The sequence below is a fragment of the Rhinolophus ferrumequinum genome, chromosome 8 (assembly GCF_004115265.2).
Source record: "Rhinolophus ferrumequinum isolate MPI-CBG mRhiFer1 chromosome 8, mRhiFer1_v1.p, whole genome shotgun sequence".
In the NCBI taxonomy this organism is placed as follows: domain Eukaryota; kingdom Metazoa; phylum Chordata; class Mammalia; order Chiroptera; family Rhinolophidae; genus Rhinolophus; species Rhinolophus ferrumequinum.
Genome location: NC_046291.1, coordinates 63,638,633 through 63,664,678, shown reverse-complemented (window position 1 = coordinate 63,664,678; position 26,046 = coordinate 63,638,633). Strand labels below are relative to the sequence as shown.

At 35.9% G+C, this 26,046-nt stretch overlaps 1 protein-coding gene across 1 annotated transcript in view; it reads right to left on the bottom strand.

Annotated features, from left to right (window-relative positions):
- Positions 1–26,046, bottom strand: part of CCDC148 (coiled-coil domain containing 148) — a 224,129-nt gene that overhangs the window by 152,672 nt on the left and 45,411 nt on the right. Inside the window, 2 exon segments of the mRNA XM_033112425.1 lie at positions 7,167–7,288; positions 8,234–8,296. Coding sequence (XP_032968316.1) covers positions 7,167–7,288; positions 8,234–8,296 — 185 coding nt within the window.

Sequence of the window (26,046 nt, the reverse complement as noted above, 5' to 3'; positions counted from 1 at the left end):
CTTAGAAACTTAGAAATTATTTTCTAAGTTAAATACTTAATACTTTTTCATCCTATCAGTTCATCTTCTAACACAAAATCCTCCTTAAAATAAGCACTTAGTTAAACAAAAAGCTGGGAGGTGGCGAAAGAGAAAATGGTTTGGAATACTGACCAATTTAAGAACTGTTTTTAAAGCATTTATGGGGGGAAAAAGGTGAAGTAATTCAAATAACCCATTAATTCATACAGTCCCAGAAAATTTTTAAGAGCTTTCCATACTTTTTAACCTTTTTGACATGTCTTCGCTGCCAGCCTTCATGAGCATCATTATTCCCATTTTACAGATGAAGACACGGAAGCTCAGAGATGTTAAAAACTTGATCAAGATCGTAAAGCTCATAAACATCAGAATCACATGGAACTTTGGTGTATGAATTGGTTTTCATCCAATCCTTCCGCGTAGGATGGGAAAAAGTCATTGGACAAATTGTTAGGAGGCCTAGCTATAGTTCCAACTTCAGTACCTACTAGAATACGACCTTGAATATGCAATTTTAATCTTTCAACTCCATGACTTCATAGATAAATTTTTGTTTAAAATATTAGGTGAATATTTATTTAAAGATACTTAAAGACATAGTAAAAAATCATGTAGCATTGAAACCAAAATTTCAGCTAAATTTAAATTTTTCCCAAATTTTATGACTTTTTTAAAAAAAATGTAGCAAATAATTAGTATTTGGGGGTGTCTGTTGACAAGTTTGGGGGGTTCATCTCCCTGATCTGCTCCATATCAAAGACCAGTCTGTGTTTCTCAGACACACCCCTATCAGCTGGTTTCCAGCTGGGTTCAGCCAAAGGGAGACACTAACAGTGCGAGATTGAAGGAAGGCAGGAAAGGAAAAGCCGAAGCATTTTCTCCATTTGCTCCATCTTTTCTTGACAGTTCTACTACAGTTGCAAGTACCTCTGGGTAACCTTAGCTCATGGGATATGGCACAGCTTTGCTTTTACTAAATGTCCCTCTGATTTAGGCATGGCAGTGACTTCCTGCTGTTGTTAATCCCTGTATTGCTTCACAGTCCTGTTTGGCTTCTCAGCTTTATCACCTGTGTAGCCATTTCCTGAATTAAAGGCCCCTCTACTCAGTAAAGACCTCCTCAAGAGGTATCTGTTTCCAGGGCAGATTCTGACTGCTACTCATGTGTACGTAGAACTCATGTATTCCACATCAATACTTTTAAACATATACAAAAATGCTACTCAAGTCAGAAACTTGAAGAAAGATACATATTTTATATATTTTTGGCTACTAGAATACTTAGCAGCCTGAATGCTTTAACAGATCAATACTGAAGATACAAAACCTTCAGAAGACAAGTCCTACAAAGAGTCTTTATAATGCATGCTATTTCTAGCTGTCATTCCCTGATTACTTTAACCTTGAGTTTATCTTTGTGCTGTTCTGGTTACTGATTCAAAATTAGGACTATAAGGGGGGAAAAAATAACCCAAACATTACTTTAAAAGACACAAAGTCAAAGTCAAATCTTTTCTTCAGGAAGTGTTAAAGTGCTACAATTATAAAATTTAGAAGAAAAGTACATTTAAATAAGAACTAAACACTGCAGGAATACATTCAGAATCTCTATTTTATCCACCAAAAAATAAAGGTACATAGTATTTTAAAATCTGACACTCTAGTGTTTGCTTAAAGACTACCTAAACTAATTCCAAGTATTTGTCATCTACAATCTCTAAAGTTTGTTGCAGCAGACACAACTTTTAGAATTAGATTTCTTTGACATATTTGGTCCATGTCGTACAAAAAAAATTAAAACACATGGGTGAAAGATGTAGACACATTTTTATAGCTTAAAAAACAAAAAATCAATGCTGCTGCCTTTGGGCCTAGGGAAAGACCAATTAAATAGACTATAAAAGTAAAAATAAAGCTACCATTTTTCATTAGACACTTCCAATATTTTGCAGAACGTCCTAATTTTTTTTTTTTTTTATAAATTCACTCATTGACTCCACTTCTATCCTCAGGCCAACAATGAAGAAAAATAAAGTTGTAAAAGAACAAAAAGACTTAAAATAGTATCTTTATCAATATACAGATTTCTAGGTGATTCCAGTTCATTTTGCTGGGCAATAAGCCAAATGAAATCTATATCTAAGGTGGATGATGATATATGCAGAATGCTGATGTATTAAAATAACAAAAATAATAAATTTATAAAAGAATCAGAAACTATGTGATTTATTGTGATGATCCAATATAAAACTCTAAATAGGCACCCTGAAATACCATAAAAGCCCTTTGGGCCAGATAATCCATCCTTAGATATAAACAACAGTAATCAGTGAACAATTTAGTGTTGGTTACATGTGTGTATCTATTTGTCAAAATCCACTGAGATGTACAGTTAAGATTTGTGCATTTTATTATAAGTGAGCTATACCTCAACAAAGAAATAAAACAAATAAAAAGAAAAAAAAACAATTACACTAAGTTGCAATTTATCATCTATCAGGTTGGCAAAAACACAAATATTTAACAAACCACTCTGTAAAGCTATGGGAAAACATGCTTTTTCTTTAGTTGCTAGTGGGAATACAAAATGATGCATCTCACCAAAAAAGAGGGAAATTGAAGATGTATAGTGAATTTCATATGGGTTTACCCTTACTTAGAAATCCTTCTGAACTCTACGCTGGCAAAAGCATTAAAAGATATATGAACAAAGCCATTCACTGCAGCACTATTTGTAATAGAAAAAGACGAGCACAAAAATTCCATCAATAAGTGTTCTTGCCAAAATAAATTGAACCTGAATCTGATCAAGTCTCTAGACATAACTACCAATTTACTGGAAATGAAAGGGACAGAAAAACATGTTAAATGGCACCACCAGGATGGAATCAGCAAAATCCAGACTATTAGAAACTATAAGAGACAATACAAATTCCTCAAGAAGTAAATTACAAGAATATAAGGAGATTTGGGAAGAAATCTAAAAATTAAAATCAACCGCTATTTATGGATCTTATTTAGACACCGATTTGAATAACCTTTAAGACAGAAAATGGAGAAAATCAGGGATATTCAACACTGACTTGGTATTTGAAATTAAGAAATTTTTAACATTTTTAATGGTAGTGGTATTGTAGGGATTGGTTTTTCCCCCTAATCTTTTAGAGATATATGCTAAAATATTTATGGTGAAATATGATGTCTGAGATTTGCTTCAGAATGACCTGGCATAGGGAGAAGTTGTGGGTGGGGATATAGAATAAACAACGGCCAAGAACTGATCATAGTTGAAGCTGAATAATGTTACATGGAGATTAACGATACCATTCACTGTAATTTTGCATATGCTTACGATTTTCCATAATATAACCTTTTAAGAAAAAGAATTAGTAGATGGGTACTTGAGTTGGACAAGAAAAAACATTCATCCTTGCTAAGGAAAGAAAATCAAATAAAAATAATTGTAAAGATCTCTTTTATACTTGAATCGGGAACGAACAGTTAACATATAATGTACCAAGAATGGTCTCAGTTTTCAGCCCAAATCTACTGTTTGGCTTCAAGTTCAATCTTAGCCTTTGAAAGACTGGATCACTCGATGTCCACTTTAGTGTCTTATCTGGCATCCCAGGACTTGTGCAAGATCAATGACTGACACAGTGATTATATAGGTGACCATCATGTCTAATCAGTATAATAATACCAGGAATACAAATCAGGTAAGATTTCTTTTAATTTATTGCTAATTAACAATAATTTTGTTATTTTTCTAATAAAGTATTCTAGATGTAACTTGAAGAAAAATCTCCTTATGTGCTTTAAATGCTGACTCTGGGTGGTGAACACACAGTGTGATTTATGGATGATGTGATACAGAATTGCACACCTGAAATCTATGTAATTCTACTAACAATTGTCACCCCAATAAATTAAAAAGAAAGAAAAAAAAAGAAAGAAAAAAAAAAAAGATTCTATAATTCAGTTTTAAGTATGTTTACATTTAATACAGTTAATGCCAGAGTAAAGTGCTGTAATAATTAATTATGATTGATAAAGCTGTTAATTTTATGTGCAAAAAATGAGCACATTTAATCAGCAGAATGGGGAAGTAGACTGCGAATGAACACAATATTAAGCGAGAATGCGTTAACTATGTGAAATTGGGAAGAATTCTTCTTGAGCCAACACATATTTTATACAAATTTAAATAATAACAAGAAAAAATAACAGAAATTTTATATTCATAATTCTAGCTGGTGTAGATTATTTGGTATATTAGCGTTCATAACATTAAACAAAATAAATTTTAAGTATTACAGAATTGTACACCTGAAATCTATGTAACTTTACTAACAATTGTCACCTCAATAAACTTCATTTAAAAAAAAAATTGTAATTCACTTCTAGACATCTAATGCCACTTAAGCCATGAGTCTTTCAAGAAAAGTCGTAGTTGGGAATTGTTCACATTTTGCATGAATAAATTAGAAGTGAAATGTCAACGTGCTAAGTAAAAATTAGTCAACTTTCACTAATTAAGTGAAAAGGGAAGACTCCAAAAATCATGTAGAACAACATACCCAAAACAGTTTCCATAATACAGATACAATGAAAAACGAATACTGTATAATTAAGAAAGAGGTATCCAGGACACATTTTGTTGTGACTAACCAAAATTCGAAACAACAGATATTACAAAAATGCTTTAAAAGGGCAATTCCTTATCATTATGAATATATGGAGATTAAAAACGGAAGTAAATAGCTGGTCAAAATGATTGCTACAGACTGTGAACCATGTCTAGTAGTTGAAGACAGGGGATTTTTTGAAATTTGCCAAACTATGAGTTCCAGGTACAAAGTTGTTTCTAGAAAATATGTAACTAAAAAGCTTCTTCCTGAATTATATTCCATGAGCAAAAGGGTTATTGATGCTATTTAAAATGTCAGTTGAAAATGATCATCTGCTTAACCTCACAAATGTATAACACATTGACCAGAGAAGCTATCTAGCAGCTGACTATGCTGAGAAATTATTGTCCCTACACTTTAATGTCAAACCTTAAAAGCCACATTAATTATTAAAACTTTTAAATACATTTATTCTTTGATAGTGATTTTATCAAAAAGAAATTCACAGGGCGGCTGATTGGCTCAGTTGGTTAGAGCGCAGTGCTCTTAACACCAATGTTGCTGGTTCGATCCCCACATGGGCCAGTGAGCTGCACCTCCCACAACTGGATTGAAAACAACGACTTGACTTAGAGCTGATGGGTCCTGGAAAAAAACACTGTTCCCCAGTATTCCCCAGTAAATAAAAAAAAAAAAAAACTAAGGAAAAAAAAAAGTCACTTTGACCAAATACTGATTTGAACACTCAACCATTACACATTCAGCCAAATTTTTTTTTTTTGTGGCGTATGATGGATGGATGGATGGATGGACAGATAAACAGATGAACAAAATAAATATATGGACAATATTAGGAATATATACGTACATATTCCAATACTGACAGGGATATGGAGGAAACATTTGTGGTGGCACCCTTATTAGAACAATACTTTGGGAAAAAGCTAAAAAGCATTCATATATTTTTGCCCAAATAGCCCAAACATGGGAATTTAGCCTACGGGGGTGGAGGATCCTAAAACATAAATGGTGTCTATGTATGAAGATATTTACTGAAGCATAACTTCCAATATCATAAAATGGGATATAATCCAAATATCCAAAAATCAGGATGTGATAAGGCATGCATCTTTTTCTATGTGGAGTACGCATCACTCCTGTTTTTGCTCAGTTCATTTTTATTGGCCTTGAGATCCAATGTCACTTGAATTCCAATGTCACTTCCTGAGAAAAGTCTTCCTACTGCATTGAGATCAAGTCCTGTTATTATACACCAGACTGCATGTTTTTTATTGGCGTTCATATGTAATGTAACTTTATTTCAGGGCTTATTTGAGAAACACTGACTTACCTCTGCCCCCATTCCTGCAAAAAGTACATTCCATATCATGTAATAATTGAATATTATGAAGATTATGTGGCAAAATGTTAGGGGAAAAAGTATACAGGATTTCATGTCTATGTTTATCATGGAAGAAAATCAAATATGCATATATATGCTTATGTTTATATATGTGTATATGTGGAGCATATACAATGGGTCAGAATAGAAGTCAGAAAAATGAAAACAGTTTTATCAGGATGATAGTTATATGAGTGATTTTCCCATAAAATTTCTTTGAATTTCCTGATAATATTAAATTATCTTAAAGTTATATCTGAACCAAACAAATAATGCCCTACTTTTTAAGTAGTCTTCTTAGTTTGAGGGAATATAGCTCATGGATATGTGGTAATTTCTCTAGAATAGGGTATCAAATGTGCTTTCAATTGATAACAGTTGCATTTTTAAAAAGATATTAACAATAAAAAGACCTGCAAAATTAACGTTACACAAAAATATTAAATACAAATGAAAACTTGTAAACAAATTAATATGTTACTTTGCCAAACCAGATTTTGAATGCAACCAAGCAATGAAAATGCTGTTTATAATATACTCTATTATTTACACAACAGGGAAACACATTACATGAGTAATTGTAAACCATATGTGGTCCTAAAATACTGTGCACAATCACTTGCATATAAACCCCTTTCAATCTAGTCCAGGTTCACATCTTTTCTTAGGTCAGAGCAAAAAAGAGAATTCTAAAATAGGCACCTAAGGGTATATTTGAATGGTGTTGCAGAAGGAGTCTAAATCAGATGATCATCCATGGCTGGCACTTTTACTAGCAATTTTTATTTTTCAGATTAAATTAGAAATTGTTGAAAATTAATGAAATAGCAATCTTTCTAAAAATAAATTTGAATTCAGACCTTACAGGTTGTTATGAACGTTCAGTGAGTAATGAATATAAACTATATAGCACAGTGTCTGAGAGCATTCAATAAATGTTAATTGCTATTCATTATTATTAATAGTTGGAAGATTCTAAAATCTATTTATAATGTTATTTATTTTCAAAGTCCCATTTAAATATCATCTTACTTCCTAGCAATTCAATTTTCCAAAACTGGAAAACACACAGACACACACACACACACACACACACACACACACCTTCTAACCTTTAGTTCTATAGAGGCAGAAGCTAATTTTTTTGCTTCAGTTAATGCATGCAATTGTTGATAGTCTACTGGTTTATACTTGATGCTTCTCATTCCATTTTTCATACGGCATACCAGATTCTCTGTTTTTCATCAAAAATAGAAAATGACAAAAGAAATAGTATCATATTATTGGAAGTCAAAATATAGTTATGGCAACATGCTGACTACAATTCTTATTTTTAAGTAATTTAAAATAAATACAAGAAATAATATATCACAACATTCATAGTATATTTGAACCTCTATCTATAAACTTTAACAATATTACCACTATATTCCTTATATAAAATTACTTCTAAAGGGGCATAAAAGGAATACCTCCATTTCAGTTAGTATGTTGAGAATTTTAGAAAGTTATAATGTCAAGCTACAAAGTGTAGCCACTTTTTTTTTAATTTAAAATGTGTTAGGCATCAACTGGGTGTTTAAGAATCACATCATTGTGAAGCAAATTAAGTAAATATATATTTTTTAAGTCATAGCTATACTTCTAACTTAGAAAAATTGAAAATAATTTCAATTAAATTTGAATAAAGGTTGAAACTCAAAGAAAAAATCTAATATTAAAATGATAAAATGTTTGGGCAGGCATTCTCTATCCAAATAGTTTAGTATATTAACTATTTTGATAAATTGAAATATAAGTAGAGGGTATTCTAAGGCCAAATAGCATAAAGTATAATAAACTGAGTAATTCAAGTTGAAAATTGTACTTTGCCCCAATTATATGAATAATTAATTGGTGCCATGTAAAGTAATTAAGATTTATTAAATATATCATGGATCACATGACTATAAGAAGGGTCCAAACGATTTAAGAATCAGTACACTGAAGGAAACCACAGATGTCCTGATCACTGTTGAAGATGATTAAAACGCCCATTGCAAGAGGACTAGAGAAACTTTCAATGTGAACCAGAAATGAGCTTTCCATATTAAAATTTTGAAAATCAACATTCCAGTTGTATATCATGCATAATCCACCATAAATCACAAAACAGACTTGGATGTAGAAAAAAATATACCTGAGCTATTGCTTTTCTGAATTGTCATGAATGGTCGGTCTCTTTTATTCATGTTTTCCATATCTGTCAAGGAAACAAGAGACAACTAAAATTTTACAATGTGATTTAAAAAACGTTTTTTAAAAAGTGTTTATTGTAGTATTTTTTTAAAAAATAAGGCCTAGGACTGGGTGCCATAACTCTATACTTTATTAAAATTTGCTTCTCTTTGCTCCTAGAAGATTTCCTCTATTAGTTTTTACCCCTCTGTGCCTTTCCTGTTCTTGGTCTCTTCTTCCAATCTCTAACCTCTTAATTCCTCTCTCTTGGATTGTCTCAGTGTCTCATAAGTATTTTGTAATTAAAAAATTATGTATATTTTCTCTTGAGTTCCTGGATAGAAAAAGAACTACATAAAGAATAAATCAGCTAGCCAATTTTTCTCACTATTTCTATTAGGCACTATTGCACTTATGGTAGACTTGGGGATATGTGATCCACTTCTAGAATGCACTTGATGCCCAGCTGTTACCTCCTTTAGGGTTGGACTCAGCTGCAGAGAACAGTCTTGTTCAAAGTTATATGTACCACTGCTGGGGCAGCCTGCACCAAATGACTGAGCTAGATGGGGATATAAAGGCCCATCAGTTTGGACCCAATGTGGGCCACTCTGATGGGCAAGATGTGCTCCAGGGCTCCCTGCAGGGTTTGTTGAATCTGCATTGAAACTGATTTTTTCATCTCTCCAATCCTGCTTCTTCCTTCTTCTTTCACAGGTATGGATCCCTGATAAATATCTAGCACCCCAAACTCTGCATTAGCATCTCCTTTCTGAGTACCCAAACTGAACTAAGCACCTCCAGGGAAACAGATTAGTCAAGTGGTTCCTTCAGTAACCATTTTTCATACATTTTTGTTCCATATCCACTAGGTTGAACTGCCCATGTCTAGTGGCCTTTGTAGTAACCTAAATCTTCTAAAATGGAAGAGAAAGTAGCTCAAGCCCATGACTTTTGGAAACTCTGCATGTTATCAGGAATCATGGTGACTGCCCACCAACTTTAGGAATGTAGGGATAAACTCCAGTGGGTCATTCCTATAGGGTCTCTGGTCCAGGGATTCTTTTGTTCAAGCCTTTAGTTACATTGACAATTCTGCCTATAGTCTAGTTTCTATTCACACCCACATCCTATCCACTAAGATTTTTTCTTCCTTTTGGAAGGTATCGCACATCCAACCTGTTCATCTGCACTGCCTCAAGCCACCATCACGTCCTTCCGGGACAACAGCAGCAGTTCCACTTTGTACGTTACAGTCCATTCTCCACATAGCAGCGCAAATAACCTCTTAAAGCTCTCAGCTGACTTTGCTTGAATCCCTTCCATAGTTTCCCGTGACCCTTTAGAATGGTGTCCAAACTTGGTCATTTCTATATCCTTATCTCGTTCACACATTCTGACCACATTGGTCTCTATATTTCTCAAATATACCAAGTTTGTTCTGCCTCAAGGCCTTCCCACATGCTGTTCCCTTTGCCTTAAAGAAATTTCCTTCCTCTTTTTACCTCATTGGTTCCTACTCAGCCTTAGCATGACCATGTCACCTCCTCAGAGAAACCTAACCAGACTTCTTCATCTAAATAAGGGAGGACCCCTTGTTTCTCTCTCATTCTACTCGTTACTTTCCATGATCATTTGTATCAATCTTCACATTTGCATGTTTACTAATTTTGATGGGGAAACTGTCCTTAAAATGGTTCCCTGCCACGTGGGACTGAGCTAAAATGGTGGCCCCAGCGGAGAGAGAAGTCCCCAGCCTAAGCCCCAGCCCACTTCCGCATAACCCCCTCCAAGCTACACATTGAGCCAATCACCAGATGACACCTACCCCTTCCCTGACTCAAGGAAGTCCCCAACCCATAAAAACCTGCTCAAGACTTTGCTAGGGGCTCAGTCTTTGGGAAGGATCCCGCTGAGCCCGCTGGCATAATAAAATTGTGTTCTCCCTGATCTCTGCGTGCCGCTTGAGTTTCTCGGTTCTTGTTGTTTTTCTGCAACAATTTGATGTCTGTCTCCCTCCATAGACATGTGGCCCACATTTGTCTTATTTCTGATTGCATCCCCAGGGCCTACTAAGAATACTAAATGCTCAATAATATTATTTGAGAGAAAGGTAACTGGTGGTAGCTGGACATCTTGTATTTCCTCAGAAGAACTGCAATAACAATTCCGAAGTCCATACTATAGCCTCCCTCTTCCAACAACCATTTTCAATTTTTAAACATTTGCTGTGATAGCATAGCCTACAGAGAGGAATGGCAAATTTCAATGCCCTCAGGGGCCATCAAGAAAGTTAAATGAGGGGAGTGACAAGGTACACATCCATAGGGAGTGGCAGAAAACATGGGAAAGGAAAGAGCATTCCATACCTAGATAATCAAATACATTTTCTTTTGTTTTTTTAATACAGGTACTAGACAAATAAAACAGGTCTCTAAAACAAATTTATACTGTGCTCAGCAGCCAGTTCATGAGCTCTGGCCTGCTGCATCTCACCTCTAGTTTTCATTTCATTCTCCCACCCATAACTTAACTACCCAAGTTTGCCATCTCCATCCGGGAGAGACCTCACAGTTTTCTGATTAGCTTTAGTCCTTCCTCAATGGGGAGTCAAGCCCCTTTATATTTAGGACTCATTTTTCTTGGGGTTTAGATTATAAGACTGAGGCTCTGAAACAAAGTGGGTTTTGCAGATTTCCTTTTGGTTACCTTGCTCTGACTCTGTTTAATTTGTTCCTCCTGGTCTTCATGAAGCCCACAAAATGTTTCTGACCATTTCTACATAGTTCGAATTTTAATTATGACCATGAGAACTTTGCACTAGAACACATTCTGGAAATCAAAATTGCAAACAAAAACTAATCTGTCTTCATGAAATTGAAACCTAGTTTGGTTCCAACTATATAGAAAACCAAGTGGAAATACTTCTTGATCTATATACTTTAATGTTTATATATAAATCATAAAAAAATACTACTTACCTTTTAAGAATACTGAGAGTCTCTGAGCTAAACAATTATTAAACTAAGATATTATGAAACTGATTTATTAATAATTGTATCGTTTCTTATATCAGGGAATTAAACAGATATTCTGACTTAGACTCTGAAAAGTTCACATACCATTTACTTACTCTAATAAATTGTCAGTTATAAAAATAGTCACAGGGATATAAAGTATGGTATAGGGAATTTAGTCAATAATATTGTAATAACTATGTATAGTGCCAGACAGGTACTAGAGTTATTGGGCTGATCAGTTTGTAAGGTATATGAATGTCTAATCACTATGTTGCATTCCTGAAATTAATATAATACTGGATGTCAACCTAATTGAAAAATAATTTAACAACAACAAAAAATATTTCCTTTCCACAAAAAATAAATAAATAATTTACTTAGTCTAACTTCTCATTTTAGCATTTGAGATGACTGAGGCCTAAAAAAGTGACCAAGATCACACAGAACTTCAAGTCCAAAATCTTACATTCATAATACAAAAATCTCTGAAAAGGAAGGTTTATTTCATAATCAATATGGTAGCCTAATCCAATCTGAACTGAAATCATTTGGTGGCAAACTTGACCCAAACTGAAGTGTATCCTATTTGATGTGAACTCTCATACATTAGTGCAAAAGTATTAACAGGTTTAATTCTGACCAGACGCCACCAGTTTAAGTAATAAGCTCTATATCACATGTCTAACCATCTGAAACATTCAAAATACATCTGGCCCTGCAGATTACAGGTAAGGGATTATAAAACTGTATTAAAACAAACATCGTCTGATTCCCAAACAAGTATATGTCATCTAGGCTATTTCAATTTTATGCTTACTAGTGAGAAATTCACAGTGGCTACTTTAGCCTGTAGCTAGAATGCTTTTGGTTGAGTAATGACTACTTGAATAGAATTTTCCATGTTAAATAATTTAAGAGCATTTAGTTTTAGAAATCATTCCATGTTCACATTGTGTGACATTTTAGAAGTTGCTTATGAGTGTTATCAAAATGTTAAACCTTTTAGATCTACTCAATTACTGAAAAACTTTTTAAATAATATATTTTTATGAGAAATTTCTTATAGTGTAGGAAGAACATTTGATGTATAATGTAATAATAGCTTTGCAGTAGCTAGAGGGTTGAAAAAACACTTTAATATGAAGTTAATTTTTTACAGATTTACTAGAGAATCTAAACTTTAAAAAAAATATGACCTTAACTAGTCTCTTTGGGGTAGGTAAACAATCAGGACTTCATTACAGATGAGAAAAAATAGCAAAGAGATCATTTATATAACAAGTGTTTTTTTAACAGTGTTAAAATTTGCATTCTTCTCTTTCCTAAGAAAATCCCTTTTAATATATTGAGGAAGGAAATGTCAGTTGTACTTAGGCTTAGCATTATATGACATAAGGATAGTTGGTTAACTCTAAATTGCCAAACTGTGTAGATATGTGGATTAGCCAATCACCCTCTAGGTAAGTTTTCAAAGATGGTGGGGATTCTGCCAGGCCAAACAGTGTGAGAACAACACCACTCTGAAAAAATATCTTGGATTTAGCATCAAATTATGACATTTTAAGTGTTAGTTCAAACCCTATAGCCAAAGTCTAGCTTAAGGAGTATTTTTCAAACATGCAGAATTCTCTTTTAAATTCAAAGCAGAATGGCACATATTACTTCCAACATAAAACATTATGTATTGTAGTTAGCATAAGGTAAAATGATTGTCCTGGAAAAACTAATGGAACCAAACTGTATAGCAAACTGTAAGGTAAAAATTTAAAATTTCCTGCCCCACATAGCCCTAATACTCCAGTTGTATTTAGCCCTGGTAGTAATTTTCAATGTTTTATTTTCTATTTTTTTAAAAAAATTTTATATGCACCTACAAGTACATGTTCATATCCAATTTTCATATAAATGGAATCATGATATATGTACAGTTCTACAAGTTGCTTTTCATTTAATAACTTGATTATCTTATTTCTAAGGCAAGGAACCTAGAAGTTTCTGAGGAACTTCAGAGTTCCATAAAGAGTGGAGCCTCTCATGCCCTTACTCCTGCTATGTCCTTAAAGCTATTTTAATCATTTCAAAAGCCCAAGAGAAAATGTATATATACGCCGTTTAAAGAAATACACAGGAAAGGGGCCGGCCCGGTGGCTCAGGCGGTTGGAGCGCCGTGCTCCTAATGCTGAGGTGTCCTATACAACTAGACTGAGAAACAATAGCTTGAACCAGAGTGTGTGTCGGGGTGGGGGTGGGGGGGAGGCGGGAGAAAGGGGGGGGGGAAAAAGGAAAAAAAAACAGGAAAAAAAAAGGTGGGGGGGTCAGGAAATTTCCACACAGTGGTATGTGTGTGTGTGGGGCGGGGGTGGGGGATATTTGCAATATCCTTTTATCCGTTTTTCTGGCCCGAGCTACCATCACACAAGTTCCTGGTATGATTATGCCACATAACATTCACAAATTCTGAGGATTAAGATGTGAACATCTTTGGAGAGCCCCTTTTCTGCCTACCACAAGCGCTGTATATTCAGGGATCTACAAATGGTTTAGGAATCTACACAAAAGATTTGGAAAGTATGGATTATCTGATACCTCTCAACTGAGGGAAAGTGAGGAGTAAAAGGGGTCAGGAGGAAGCAGGCAAGCCTCTTTCTTCAAGTCCAGGCAGGGAGGATGACAAAACGGATTCCCAAATCATGTCAGAAGAAGGTTGACAATGTCTTCAGTTTAAGCATGTCCAAAATGGCAAGTCAAGTAAGAAAGACACACGTTCACACACACTCTACAAAAGAAAAAAGTCTCAAAGGATAGACAAATACGAGTAGACTAACTGGAGAGGATACTGTAACTGGAGGTTAGGTTCAAAGGGGACTTTAGCTTTACCTGTAATGAAACCTTTGCATTTTTACAAAGAGCATGCATATATGCGTATTTATGTAATTACAAGAATAAACATTACTCTCAAGTGCCTCAAAAACTCAAATATATCTAATCCACCCAATGGTTTCCAGGACAGGTTGAAACTCTGCATAAATGACAGGGATCTTTTAAATCTAGCTCTTGCCTATTTAGCTTCGTCCTTACCTATTACCTCCTATGCATGCTATACTCCAGCATTTTAAAACCATTTGCAGATCCCTGAATACACAGTGCTTATGGTCGGCAGAACAAGGTCTCCCCAAGATATCTACACCCTCGTCCTCAGAACATGTGAATATGTTATGTTACTTGGCAAAGGGGAATTAAAGTCGTAACTAATCAGATTATTTTATCTATGGAGATTAGCCGGGATTACCCAGAGAGGCCCAATGTAATCACAGGAGTCCTCGTAAGAGGAAGGCAGAAGGGTCAGAGTGAGAGAAGGAGATGGGATGACAGAAGCTGAAGTCAGAGAAAAGAAAGATTTGAAGGTGCTATCCTGCTGGTTTTGAAGTTGGAGAAATGGGACCATGACCCAAGAAATTCAGGCAAGCTTTAGCGGCTGGAAAAGGCAAGGAAATGAATTTTCCCTTACGGTCTCCAGGGGAGTGCAAGCCTGGCTGAAACCTTAATTTTAACCCAATGAGGCCAATTTCTGATGTCTGACCTCCAGAATTATGAGGTAAGATATTAGTGTTGTTTAAGTCACTAAGTCTGTGGTAATTTGTTACTTAGCACTAGGAAACTGACATTGCTCTTTCACACCTCCCTGCCTTGGCACGTGCTGTGACCTAAGCTGGCAATGTCTTTCCTGACTCTTGCCTCTCTGGCCAAGGCTTACTTGTTTTTCATTCTCAATGTAAGCATCCTACTGAGCCTCTCCTCATCCAGGTAGGGATGATTATTCTTCCCTCTTGTGCTACTATTCTACTTTGTGTATATGGCTATTGATGGAGTTATTCATTTATTTCAATGGTTATTGAACATCTATTACATACTAGAGAAAGGGATATAGATTTATTCAGGCTCTACAGAGAGGCTTGCCCTGGCCATCTCATCTGATGTAGCCCCCTCCACCCTCAATCACTCTCTACGTGTTCAATCTAATTCTTTTCCTTCATAGCACTTCTCACTACGTGACATTATACTAGGTATTGATTAGTTTATTCGCTTATTGTTCCCTTCTACAACTAAGTTGTATGCTCCATGAAAGCAAGGCCTTCGATACCATCTTTATTTCTCCAGAGTGCCTAAAATAGTGCCTGCCACACATTGGACACTCAGTATATATTTGCTGAAAAAGCAACAATGATTACGTTACAGATCAGCCTTGTCCCTAAGGCATGGTAGTATTAGAGGCAAACACATACTTTTCACCTGTTCTTCACCAACTTTTAAAATCCAGGTTCACCTGTATTAGATGAAAATTATTATGAAGAACAAACTCCAAACCAAAATGGGCAATGGATTAATGTGTATGTCAAGAAGTAGAAAAGGAGTAACAATCCCACTTTCTCCTGGTGAGTTTCAGCACTGACTGTAAGTGCATGTTAACTGCAGTTGAAGATGCCCCTGGACCAGCTCACTATTCATCTGTCAGTCACAGCACACAACCCCGCTCCCACACCCCACGCAGAAACCTGGACAATGGCTCTATTTATTAGTAATTAAGGATATCTATGCCATCTTACTTCTCCAAGGGCTTGAGGTTAAAGAAGGCATTCTTTGCATAGTAGACACAGATTATCTGATCTTATCTCCAATATATATTATTGAGTGAAAAAAAGCAAGTTGCACCATGGTATCTACTATGTGATACCATTACATAAATATTCACAGACACAAAATAATATATGCATATACACACATTCACACATACTCTACAAAGAAAAACTCTAAAGGACATACAAATAGACCAAACTGGAGAGGATACTGAAACTGGAGGTTAGTTTCAAATGGGACTTTAGCTTTATCTATAAAGAAATTTTTGAATTTTTACAGAGAGAATGTATATATGTGTATATACATTTATGTATATATATTTCTTTAAGAGTAACAAACATTAGTCCAAAAGGCCTTTTCTTGAAATAATTATATCATCTATTGTGGGATTAACGCAATTATATTTGAGAGTATTACTGATTATCCAGTGGGTTCTGTTAGTGAGAGTCCCAAAGCCTGGTCACCCCGTCACACCTATTTCTGAACCTGCCAAGCTTGGATTACTACTGGAACAGCTTGACCCAACCAAGCTGCAACAATTCTGTGAAGCCCAGCCTGAAATATCCAGTCAACTTTACCTTTAATTGTGAATATAATTAAATAATTTTTATACAAATTTGTTGTGCCTTTAATGAGAAATTTCTTCTGACATCTTTAACAAAATGATTCAAAACAGAGTACTTTTTCTCCTAATTAATGATCACAAATGCACTGCTTTCTTTTAATTACAAGCTTGTCCATTAAAAGAAAACTGTTAACGTCAGGCCACAAGCAAGGTTATAGAGTTCAACAATTAAATGCAATTTTGATGTGCTTTTGATTGCTGAGAAAATTGTATCATCTGAAGTTTAAAATTGTGGCAGACACAGCTTGGTGCCAATATCCATTCTCCCTTATTTTCCTCCTAACAGAATACAATCTTGTTCAGGGTTAAAATATTGGCCTTTGTTGATACCTCTGAGGCTCTAGGTGACATGTGACACAGTTCCAGCCAATGAGATATAAGCAGAGGCCTACCGGGAATTGGGGAAGATTTGCTTTTTCATACAGGCACTGCTTCTTCTTCCCGGTCCTTTCTTTGTGCCTGGAATGTGGCTGTGAAACTAGACACAGGAGGCTGTTATGATCACGTAGTTGAGTATTAGGATGAAAGATGTATACTAGCTATTGCAGAAAAGAAAGCCAAAGGGAGCCTGGGACACTGAGGATATCAAGAATCTGCTGTACCAGTCGCAGACCACTTCTCTCTGGACTTGTTGTTATGAAAAAAATAAATCCCCGAGCTTCTGCAATCAGGTTCTGTAACTTGCAGCCAAACAAAATTCCCAACTGATACAGACTGGATTTACATGAAGCACCCAGGAGATTATAATGCCTCTCCATATAAAGCAGTACAAAAATTCTTCTATAAAAGTCCCCATTAATAAAGGCACAGGATAGAATAATAGAAAATATTACTGTCATTGCTCCTCAGTAGTAGCATGAGAAAATTACATCTAGCAAAATTTCTTATTTTAAAACTCCAATGGAGTTTCATTTGCATTTTCAACATAGAAGAGAGTAGGTAAAAAGACGTGTAGGTGGTTCTGGAAGGGGAAAGAAAATATCCTCAGAAACTTAATTCCACTATCAAAAAGTAACATAGAAGAATATATTTGAGGGTTTTCATTATTCCAGAATATACAGTGTTTCCACAGAGAATCAATTATGTAAGAAGGAATTTTCTTTTAAAATGCTACAAAAAGTTTTTTTTTTCATTTTTCATTGTAATCCACCAGTCTTTAAGAGCAAAGATGATAAAACTCTGTTAAATGGCAGTGCCTGAAACACGGTAGCACTAAATACATTTTGAATAAATGAAATAATCATAATAGGTAAAAAAAATTAATTCATTTTTGTATTATTGCTAGTTAAGGAAAAGTTCTCTAGGCTAAGACATGAAGAAACAAAGGAAAAGATTAAAGGAATCAAGATAAAACTTAGAGGGAGGAAAAGACTGAAGAACAAAAATTAGAGGGAACAAATGAGAGAAAAGAAAATTGTGTCCACTTCCTATTTCCTCTTTCCAGTTCCATCACAAAGGCATCCTCCCTCCCTAGAGAGGCAAACTCACAGTTTAAATCGGCTGCACTGAAGTTGTTAGAAGTTTACTGCAGAGGAGAGAGAGCATCAAAAGTGGACCCAAGGGAAAGTCTGAGTGGAATTTCCAGTGATAGGAGGCAACTAACTCAGGATGAACGACTTCACTCTGGAGAAGAGGGAGAGACATGTGACGTGAGAAGCGGAGCTGAAGGTGTAGTGAATGAAAGAAGTCTAACAATCTTTTTCTGTTTAAATATTTGTTTCTACTTACTCTTTCACACAGGAAAGGAAAGGGAAATTTTCCACTATACTTTAGTTCATATTCTCCTTCCACATGGATCCATATTCTCTGAACAACGATTTGAAAGTCCTTACATGGAAAAGTCTCAATAATATCCTATGAAAGCTGGGGGAGGTAGAAGAAAAAAAATTTCTCTCCTTAGAGAAAGAGGGAAGAAAAAGTTCTCCTTTCTTTCCGGGAATGGTGTGGGGAGTGGGAGCTAGGGGGTGCGGTGAGGGGCAAATTATTGTATAACACAAGGACAAACAGTAAGAGTTTGGCTGCATAGGATGTTCCACTTGGCTTTAAAAGTACCATCAAAATACTTTGGTTCAAAATATAATGGTCAATAAAACAGAGGGAGCCAAAAAAAATGTATACACATTTTAAGAAATGAAAAAACTGTATTAAAATTGTAACAATATATACTTATAACAAAAGAGGAATACAAGTATGTGTATACATTTTTGGGGCATCCCTGGTATATGAAATAGTCACTAACATATGACTATTGTACTACTTGTCAGTAGTAATCAAAGACATGAGACATAAGAGGTATCCATGCAATGGGAGGTTTTAAAAAGATATTCCTGTAGAAAACAATAGATTAGACCAACAAAATAGGTTCCTTTAAAATATAATTGAAATCAAAAGAGCATATCCTCTAAACTAAGATATTTTAACTCTAGAATAGTGTTGGGCTTTAGCATAATGCTACTGAAGACTGAAGTCCAACTGTGCCACACAAACTGGGACTCTCAGCAAATTACTTACATGGTAGATGAGACAAAAAGTTGTAAAGATGTCAACTCTTCCAAATTGATTTATACAATCTCAGTTGAACTCCTAGAAGATTGTGTGTGTGTGTGTGTGTGTGTGTGTGTGTGTGAAAATTGGCAAGCTGATATTTAAAAAGGTGTATAGAAATGTAAAGGACAAAGAACAGCCAAGGGAATCTTTAAAAGAGAACAGAGCTGGAGGATTTACAGTACCATATATCAAAATCCATTATGAAGGTGTAGTAATTACATAGTGTATTATTGGTGCAAGGATGGACAAATAGGCCAACCAACAGTATAGATTCGAGAAACAGATCCAAACATATATGGTCACCTGATTTATGATGGAGGTGAGGCACACTGCTGTGAAGTGTGCAAAGAACAGTTTTCAATAAATGGTCCTGGGTCAGTTGGATGTCCATATGGAAAAAATGAATCTTCACCCCCTACCTCCCACCATTTACAAAAATCAATTCCAGATGTAGTCAAGATCTAAATGTGAAAGATTAAAAAAATAAGGCTTTTAGAAAGAAACATAATAGAACCTTATTTTTTAGAAGGAAACATAAGAGTACCTCACAACCTTAGAGTTGACAAACTTTCTTAAACAGTTTATACACAAAAAAATGCTAAGCATAAATGGAAAAGGTACCAAGTTGGGAAATGCTAAAATTAAGAACTTCTTCTCATCCATTCATTAAGGGAATGAAAAGGCAATCAAGGAGTGGAAAAAGACAATCACAATACGTATATTCAACAAAAGACTTGATTCCAGAATATTGGTATTTTTAAATACCTACAATTTAATAAGGAAAATGCCGACAACACAATAGAAAATGGGGCAGAAGACCTGAATTGACATTCCACAAAAAAAGGATACCTAAATGGCCAATAAACACATTAAAAGGACTCATCTTAATTCAATAGGAAAATCCAATTTAAAACCCAAATGCAATACCTCTTAAACACACCAAGGTGGCTCTAAAAATGAAAAGAAAATCCCACATGTTGGTAAGAGGCTGGAGCAAGCAGAACATTCATACACTGCTGGTGGGAGTATAAATTGGTACATTTGCTTTAGAAAACTCATTGGCAGTTCAGCCACTACAACCTAGCCAATCTACTCCTACATATACCCAACATAAATGTGCACATGTATTCACCAGAAGGTACGTATACGTATGTCCACAGCACCACTATTCCTAGTAGCCTCAGATTAGAAACTACCCAAATGTCTAACGGTGGTTGAATAAATAAATTGTGATACATTCACAAATTTATTCTTTGACTTTCATTGTTGGGGATGGGGCTATGAGGTGGAGAGATTAGTGAAATATTCATCAATGTTAGTGCATTCTTAGGTCAAGAAAATGGTACTTTGGGATCTGTCCAAAGGGAAGTATTTATAAGGGAAAGGGGACATAAACATCAGGCATCGATCTTCTTTGAAGTATGGATTAACTTAATTGTTCCAAGATACCTTCTATAATTACTAGCTGAGATTTATTTGACATGGTGACAAAGTTGACAAACTTGCTGAGCGGCACTCAACTAATTTTAAAACCAAATCTGAACATTGCAAATGATAACACAATGTATTTTACATACAAAAAAGTTACCATAAAAATTAATAGTGTAGAATACTGTTTAATGGTGTTAGATTATATATGAATAAAAAATCATAAAGATACAAAAGACACAGAATTCCAATTCTTTAAGTATGTACATATATATGTGTGTACATGAATATTTAATAAATGGTTATGAAGCTATCCATCACAGTGTAACCACAGTAAAATGAATAGAGTGATTTTTATTTTCTTCTTTTTTGCTCTGTATTTTATAAATTTACAAAGGACTTGAAGGAAAAAATGTTTCCTTTTAAAAATATTTTAAATATATATATTTTTAATTTGAAACAATAACAGACTTACAGAAAAGTTAAAAGCACAGCAGAAATTTATTTTTCTGAAGGAAGGTTCCATTTCAGAGGAAGCTGTTACCCTGATTCCTCATTGTTGGTGAATACTTCCGGTGTCTTTCCTATAAACAAGGACATTCTCTTACACAACCACAAGACAACTGTCAACAAGATTACGTTAACATTACTATCATCTAATCCTCAGACCCCACACAGAGTTTGGCCAAAGGATCCAATAATGTCCTTTGTAGGAAAAAGCTCCAGCTCAGAATCAAGCACTGCGTTCAGTTGTCATATCTTTTTAGTCTCCTTCAGTCTGAAATTGCTATTCAGTCTTTGACTTTCATAATCTTGATACATTTTTTTATTAGTTTCAGGTGTACAAAACCATAATCTTGATACTTCTGAAAATTACAGGCCCTCAATTTGGTTTTATCTGACGTTTCTTCATAATTAGACTCAGGTTACGCATATTTGGCAGAAATGTCACAAAAGTGATTTGTGTCCTCATTGCATCCTAACCTGATTTTCCTTTGTCCATTACTGATAATATTCACTTTGAACACTTAATTAAGGCAGCATCTGCCAAGTTTCTCCTCTATAGAGTTACTCTTTTTTCTACTTATAATTAATAAGTAGTTTTTAGAGAGTTACTGTGAAATGCTGTATATACCCCATTCCTTATTAAACACTTAATTTATGTATGTTTTTATTTGTCTATATCTGTATAGATTCATTTTATTCAATGGGTAGCACTCTGTTACTATAATTATTTATTTTGATGCTCCAATTATGCCCAATTTGGCCTGTGAAAACCACTTTGAGCTGACTTCTGTGTCCCCCATTTAAAAAAAAAAACAAAAACCAACAACACCCATTTATTAGCTCACAATTCTGTAGGTCAGAAGTCTAGCATGGCTAGGTTCTTTGCTCAGGTAATGACAAGGCTGAAATAAAGGTACCAAGTAGGAGGAATTTTTCTACAGATGCTCTGGGGAAAATCCACTTGCAAGTCTCATTCATACTGTTGGCTGAATTCAGTTACTTGCAGCTATAGGACTGAGGTTCCCATTTCATTGTCGTAGGCCACAGGCCACTCTCAGCAACTAAAGGTTGCTTGCATCCCTTGACATGTATCTCCTTCCAACTTCAAGACCACCAGAGATAATCATTCTCATGTTAAACCCCTCTCAGACTTTGAATTTCTTTGATTTCCTCTGTCTCTGACCTCTAAACGCCGATGAAAGGGCTCATTTGATAAAACAAAGCCCATCAGATAATCTCCCTATCACAAGGTTAGCTGATCTGAGACATTAATTACCTCTGCAAAATACCTTTTGCAATATAAAATAACATAATCACAGGAGTAATGACTCCTCGTATTTACATTGCTGGGGATTATACAAGGTGTATACTCTAGGGGGCAGGGAGTCTCAGGTACCATCTTAGAATTCTGTCTGCTACATATACAAAGTGCTAAAACAGTGCCTGCTACGTAATAAGCACTATTTATATGTTAGCTATTATTATTGGTTATCTGACAAACTCACAGACATTTAAAAAATAGCAATGACACAGTAATGACAAGTATGTAGTGAAATGACTCTTCAACATGCCATCAAAGAAATATAAATTGCTAGAGGCTTCTGGTGACTAATTTGGCAATGTGTATTGAAAGCCTAGTATTTTCCCTTCTAGGAATTCATCCTAAAGACATAATCAGAGGCATACACAAGATCTATGAAAGAAGATATTAATTATAGTATGTTTATAATAAATACTTAAAAAGAAACTAAAAATATCCTTTCAGGGGCTTAGTTAAATAAGATGGCATAGCTATTTAATGGAATACTGTGTAGCCTTAAAAACAAAAATAAAACACAAATAAAAATACATGGTATGAAAAATATTGAATGAGAAGGGAACACACACATCTTACAAGTAAAGGAATTATAGGTTACAAATTTGCCTCTGTAGACTTATCCAATTTTAGTACAAACACCAAATGAATTCCTGCTTTTTCTTATCTCTTTTGAGCTGTGTTATAGTTAAGCTTCCATGGCCTGGCAAGATAGGTTTTAGCCTCCTCACATTGCTGTAGGTCAAACAAGGTTTCTGGCAACTTCTTAGGAAGCCCAGCATCCTTCCTAGAGTGTGAGATGGCCTTTTGGCAAGACAGGGTCACTTGAAAAAGGGAGAGAACATTCCCTGACACCATCTGTTTGGTCATGCCCATTTGCCAAAACATCAAGGGCTTCCTGAAACAAAAGGCTTTGCATCGTCTCCCCTGGTTTTCTGCACTGCTGCCTTACCCAAGGCCTTCAAGTGCAAAGAGTGTGGCCTGGCCTCTCATTCCTAATGTATAGCCCTCCTTTACATGAAATTGGTTAAATTACTCTCAGCTAAGATTTTAGAGTATACTTTTTGTTTGGTTTTAGTTATAATGAGAGGCATCACAGAGTAAAAAAAAATATGTATTAATTGGGGGTTCAAGGGGATAACAGAAATTAACATTTATTGAGAGTACATCTCTACTGTACTTTATAACACTATAAAATAGCTATTAGTCTCACTTGACAAGTGAGAAAACTGTAGCTCAGAGGAGTTAAATAACTTTCAAGAATGCACATTTAGGAAATGGCAAAAATAGGTTTTGAAGCAACTGGTTTCACCCTTTTCACCATAGCAGTGATTCCTGGTGATTTCTGAGACTGTATGTATATTTAAAAGTTCCTCAAGTAATGTTAATGATTAGCCTATTTTAAGAGTTATTGCAGTACACATCAGTGCTTCCCTATATGTGAAGGCAAATTAGCCATATGCAATGTGATTACAGTGCAGATTACTTTTTTCTCATAAGCTTTTTACAGCTCCAACCTCTCCAACTTTAACTTTCAAATAAACAGATGCCTTTGTAACTGGGGGATCCAGATATCACCACAAGCTCAGCTTGAAACTATCTTTCCCATTGTTCTCTCAACCTGAAGAGAGATAGTCCAAACTCCATAATCTTTGGAATTAGCATTTTTTCCATAAGATAGCTTCTTCTATCTCTTGCTATTCTCTCACACAATTCTTAATAAGGTAATGCCCAGGCCCCTGCAATCACCAACTGTCCATTTCTTCTTTAGGGACTTTCTCCTCATCCTTTCCAGATTCCTTCCCACATAGTCCATTTTCCCTTATGTTGTCAGGGCTATTCAGTCTATTTTAATCTTCATTTACTTTTAATCTATATCCATCCCTAGCTCTAACAATCTGCCCCATTCTAGTTCTAGTTTTTGCCAATCTATCTTTGGTAAATCAATTTAAAACTCATTGTTATATCCAAACTATGTAACAAGTGTCCTTGCAGGGAACCAAAAGGAATATAAAAATACATATATGGTTGAGGAGTTCTATATCCTTTTGAAATCATTCTTTGAGTACTTGCTTCTCCTCTGGGATAACATATTTTTCAAGTTTCATCTCATGGTTTGCTTTTCACTGTCCTAGAATTTACTATTTTATTCCAAAGAGCTCTGGTTCCTTGGAGGATGGTATTTAGGAGTTAAGATCTGGACACCAGATGTGCTCACAGCTATTGAGATGTTACTGCTCCTTGACCCTCCCTACGGGCAAGGCTAGGAAATACACAAACACACGTGCACACACACAGCTATATTTATTTCTATTTCTATTTCTCTTTAAAAAATAGATAGATAGGTCAAGATAGCAATAGAGTTGGTAAACACTATGCTCACAACCTCTCAGGACCACATCAATTACAACTAAACCACCGAACAACCATTATTGAGAATCACCTGAAGTCTAGCTGAACCGAAGCCCTACAACTATGGACATACGGAAGAAGCCAGCTAGGCTGATAGGAGACTGATAGGAGGGGCAGAGATGTAGAAGCTCCGTGGGTGACCATTAAAAATCAGGAGGGATGGAGCCAGCCCGGTGGCTCTGGCGGTTGGAGCTCCATGCTCCTAACTCCGAAGGCTGCCGGTTCGATTCCCACATGGGCCAGTGGGCTCTCAACACAAGGTTGCCAGTTCAACTCCTCGAGTCCCACAAGGCATTGTGGGCTCTGGCCCCTGCAACTAAGATTGAACATGGCACCTTGAGCTGAGCTGCCACTGAGCTCCTGGATGGCTCAGTTGGTTGGAGTGTGTCCTATCAAGCACAAGGTTGCTGGTTCAACTCTTCGAGTCCCGCAATGGATGGTGGGCTGTGCTCCCTGCAACTAGCAAGGCAACTGGACCTGGAGCTGAGCTGCGCCCTCCACAACTAAGACTGAAAGGACAACAACTTGAAGCTGAACAGCACCCTCTACAACTAAGGTTGAAAGGATAACAATTTGACTTTTAAAAAAAGTCCTGGAAGTAAACACAGTTCCCCAATAAAGTCCTATCCCCCTCCCCCAATAAAATTAAAAAAAAAAAAAACATAAAAAAAATCAGGAGGGATATCTCAGTTGCCAAGTTCCCCCCTAAGGAGCCAGGCATCCTAGCCCTTCCTCATCCCGGAGTTTCAGTGCTGGGGAGAGAAGTCCCTATAATTTCTGGTTGTGACACCGGCAGAGATGTGAGTGAGACAGAGGGCAGCTATACTCCTAGGTGTTCCCCTTAAAGGGCCCGTGCATGGACTTACTTGCTGATGGACTCATTCACTCTGAGCTCCAGTGCTGGGACAGCATCTCGAAAGATGCCAGGTACACACGGGGACGAACTGAACTGTCTAGCTTCAGGGCTAGGGCTGGAGGGCAGCTTTCTCTGGAATGGAGGAGCTGGCAGAAGCCATTGCTTCTTTGTTGAGTTCTCCCTTCCTGCATGCAGACACAGACAGACCCCAATCTGAGTCTCCATCAAACTGGCTATCACCTTTCATCTGTTCCACCCTACTGATACCCTGAGACCACACCCCACCTAAATATTGGGCACACCCAAAGCCACTTCCAGTGGCTTTTCCTGCCTTGGTTCATGCTGTGGATATTCCTAAAATCGTTCAAAGTTTCACAAAACCCAAACAAGGAGCATCTGGCTTTGGCATGTTGTGCACCTCTAGCTGAGC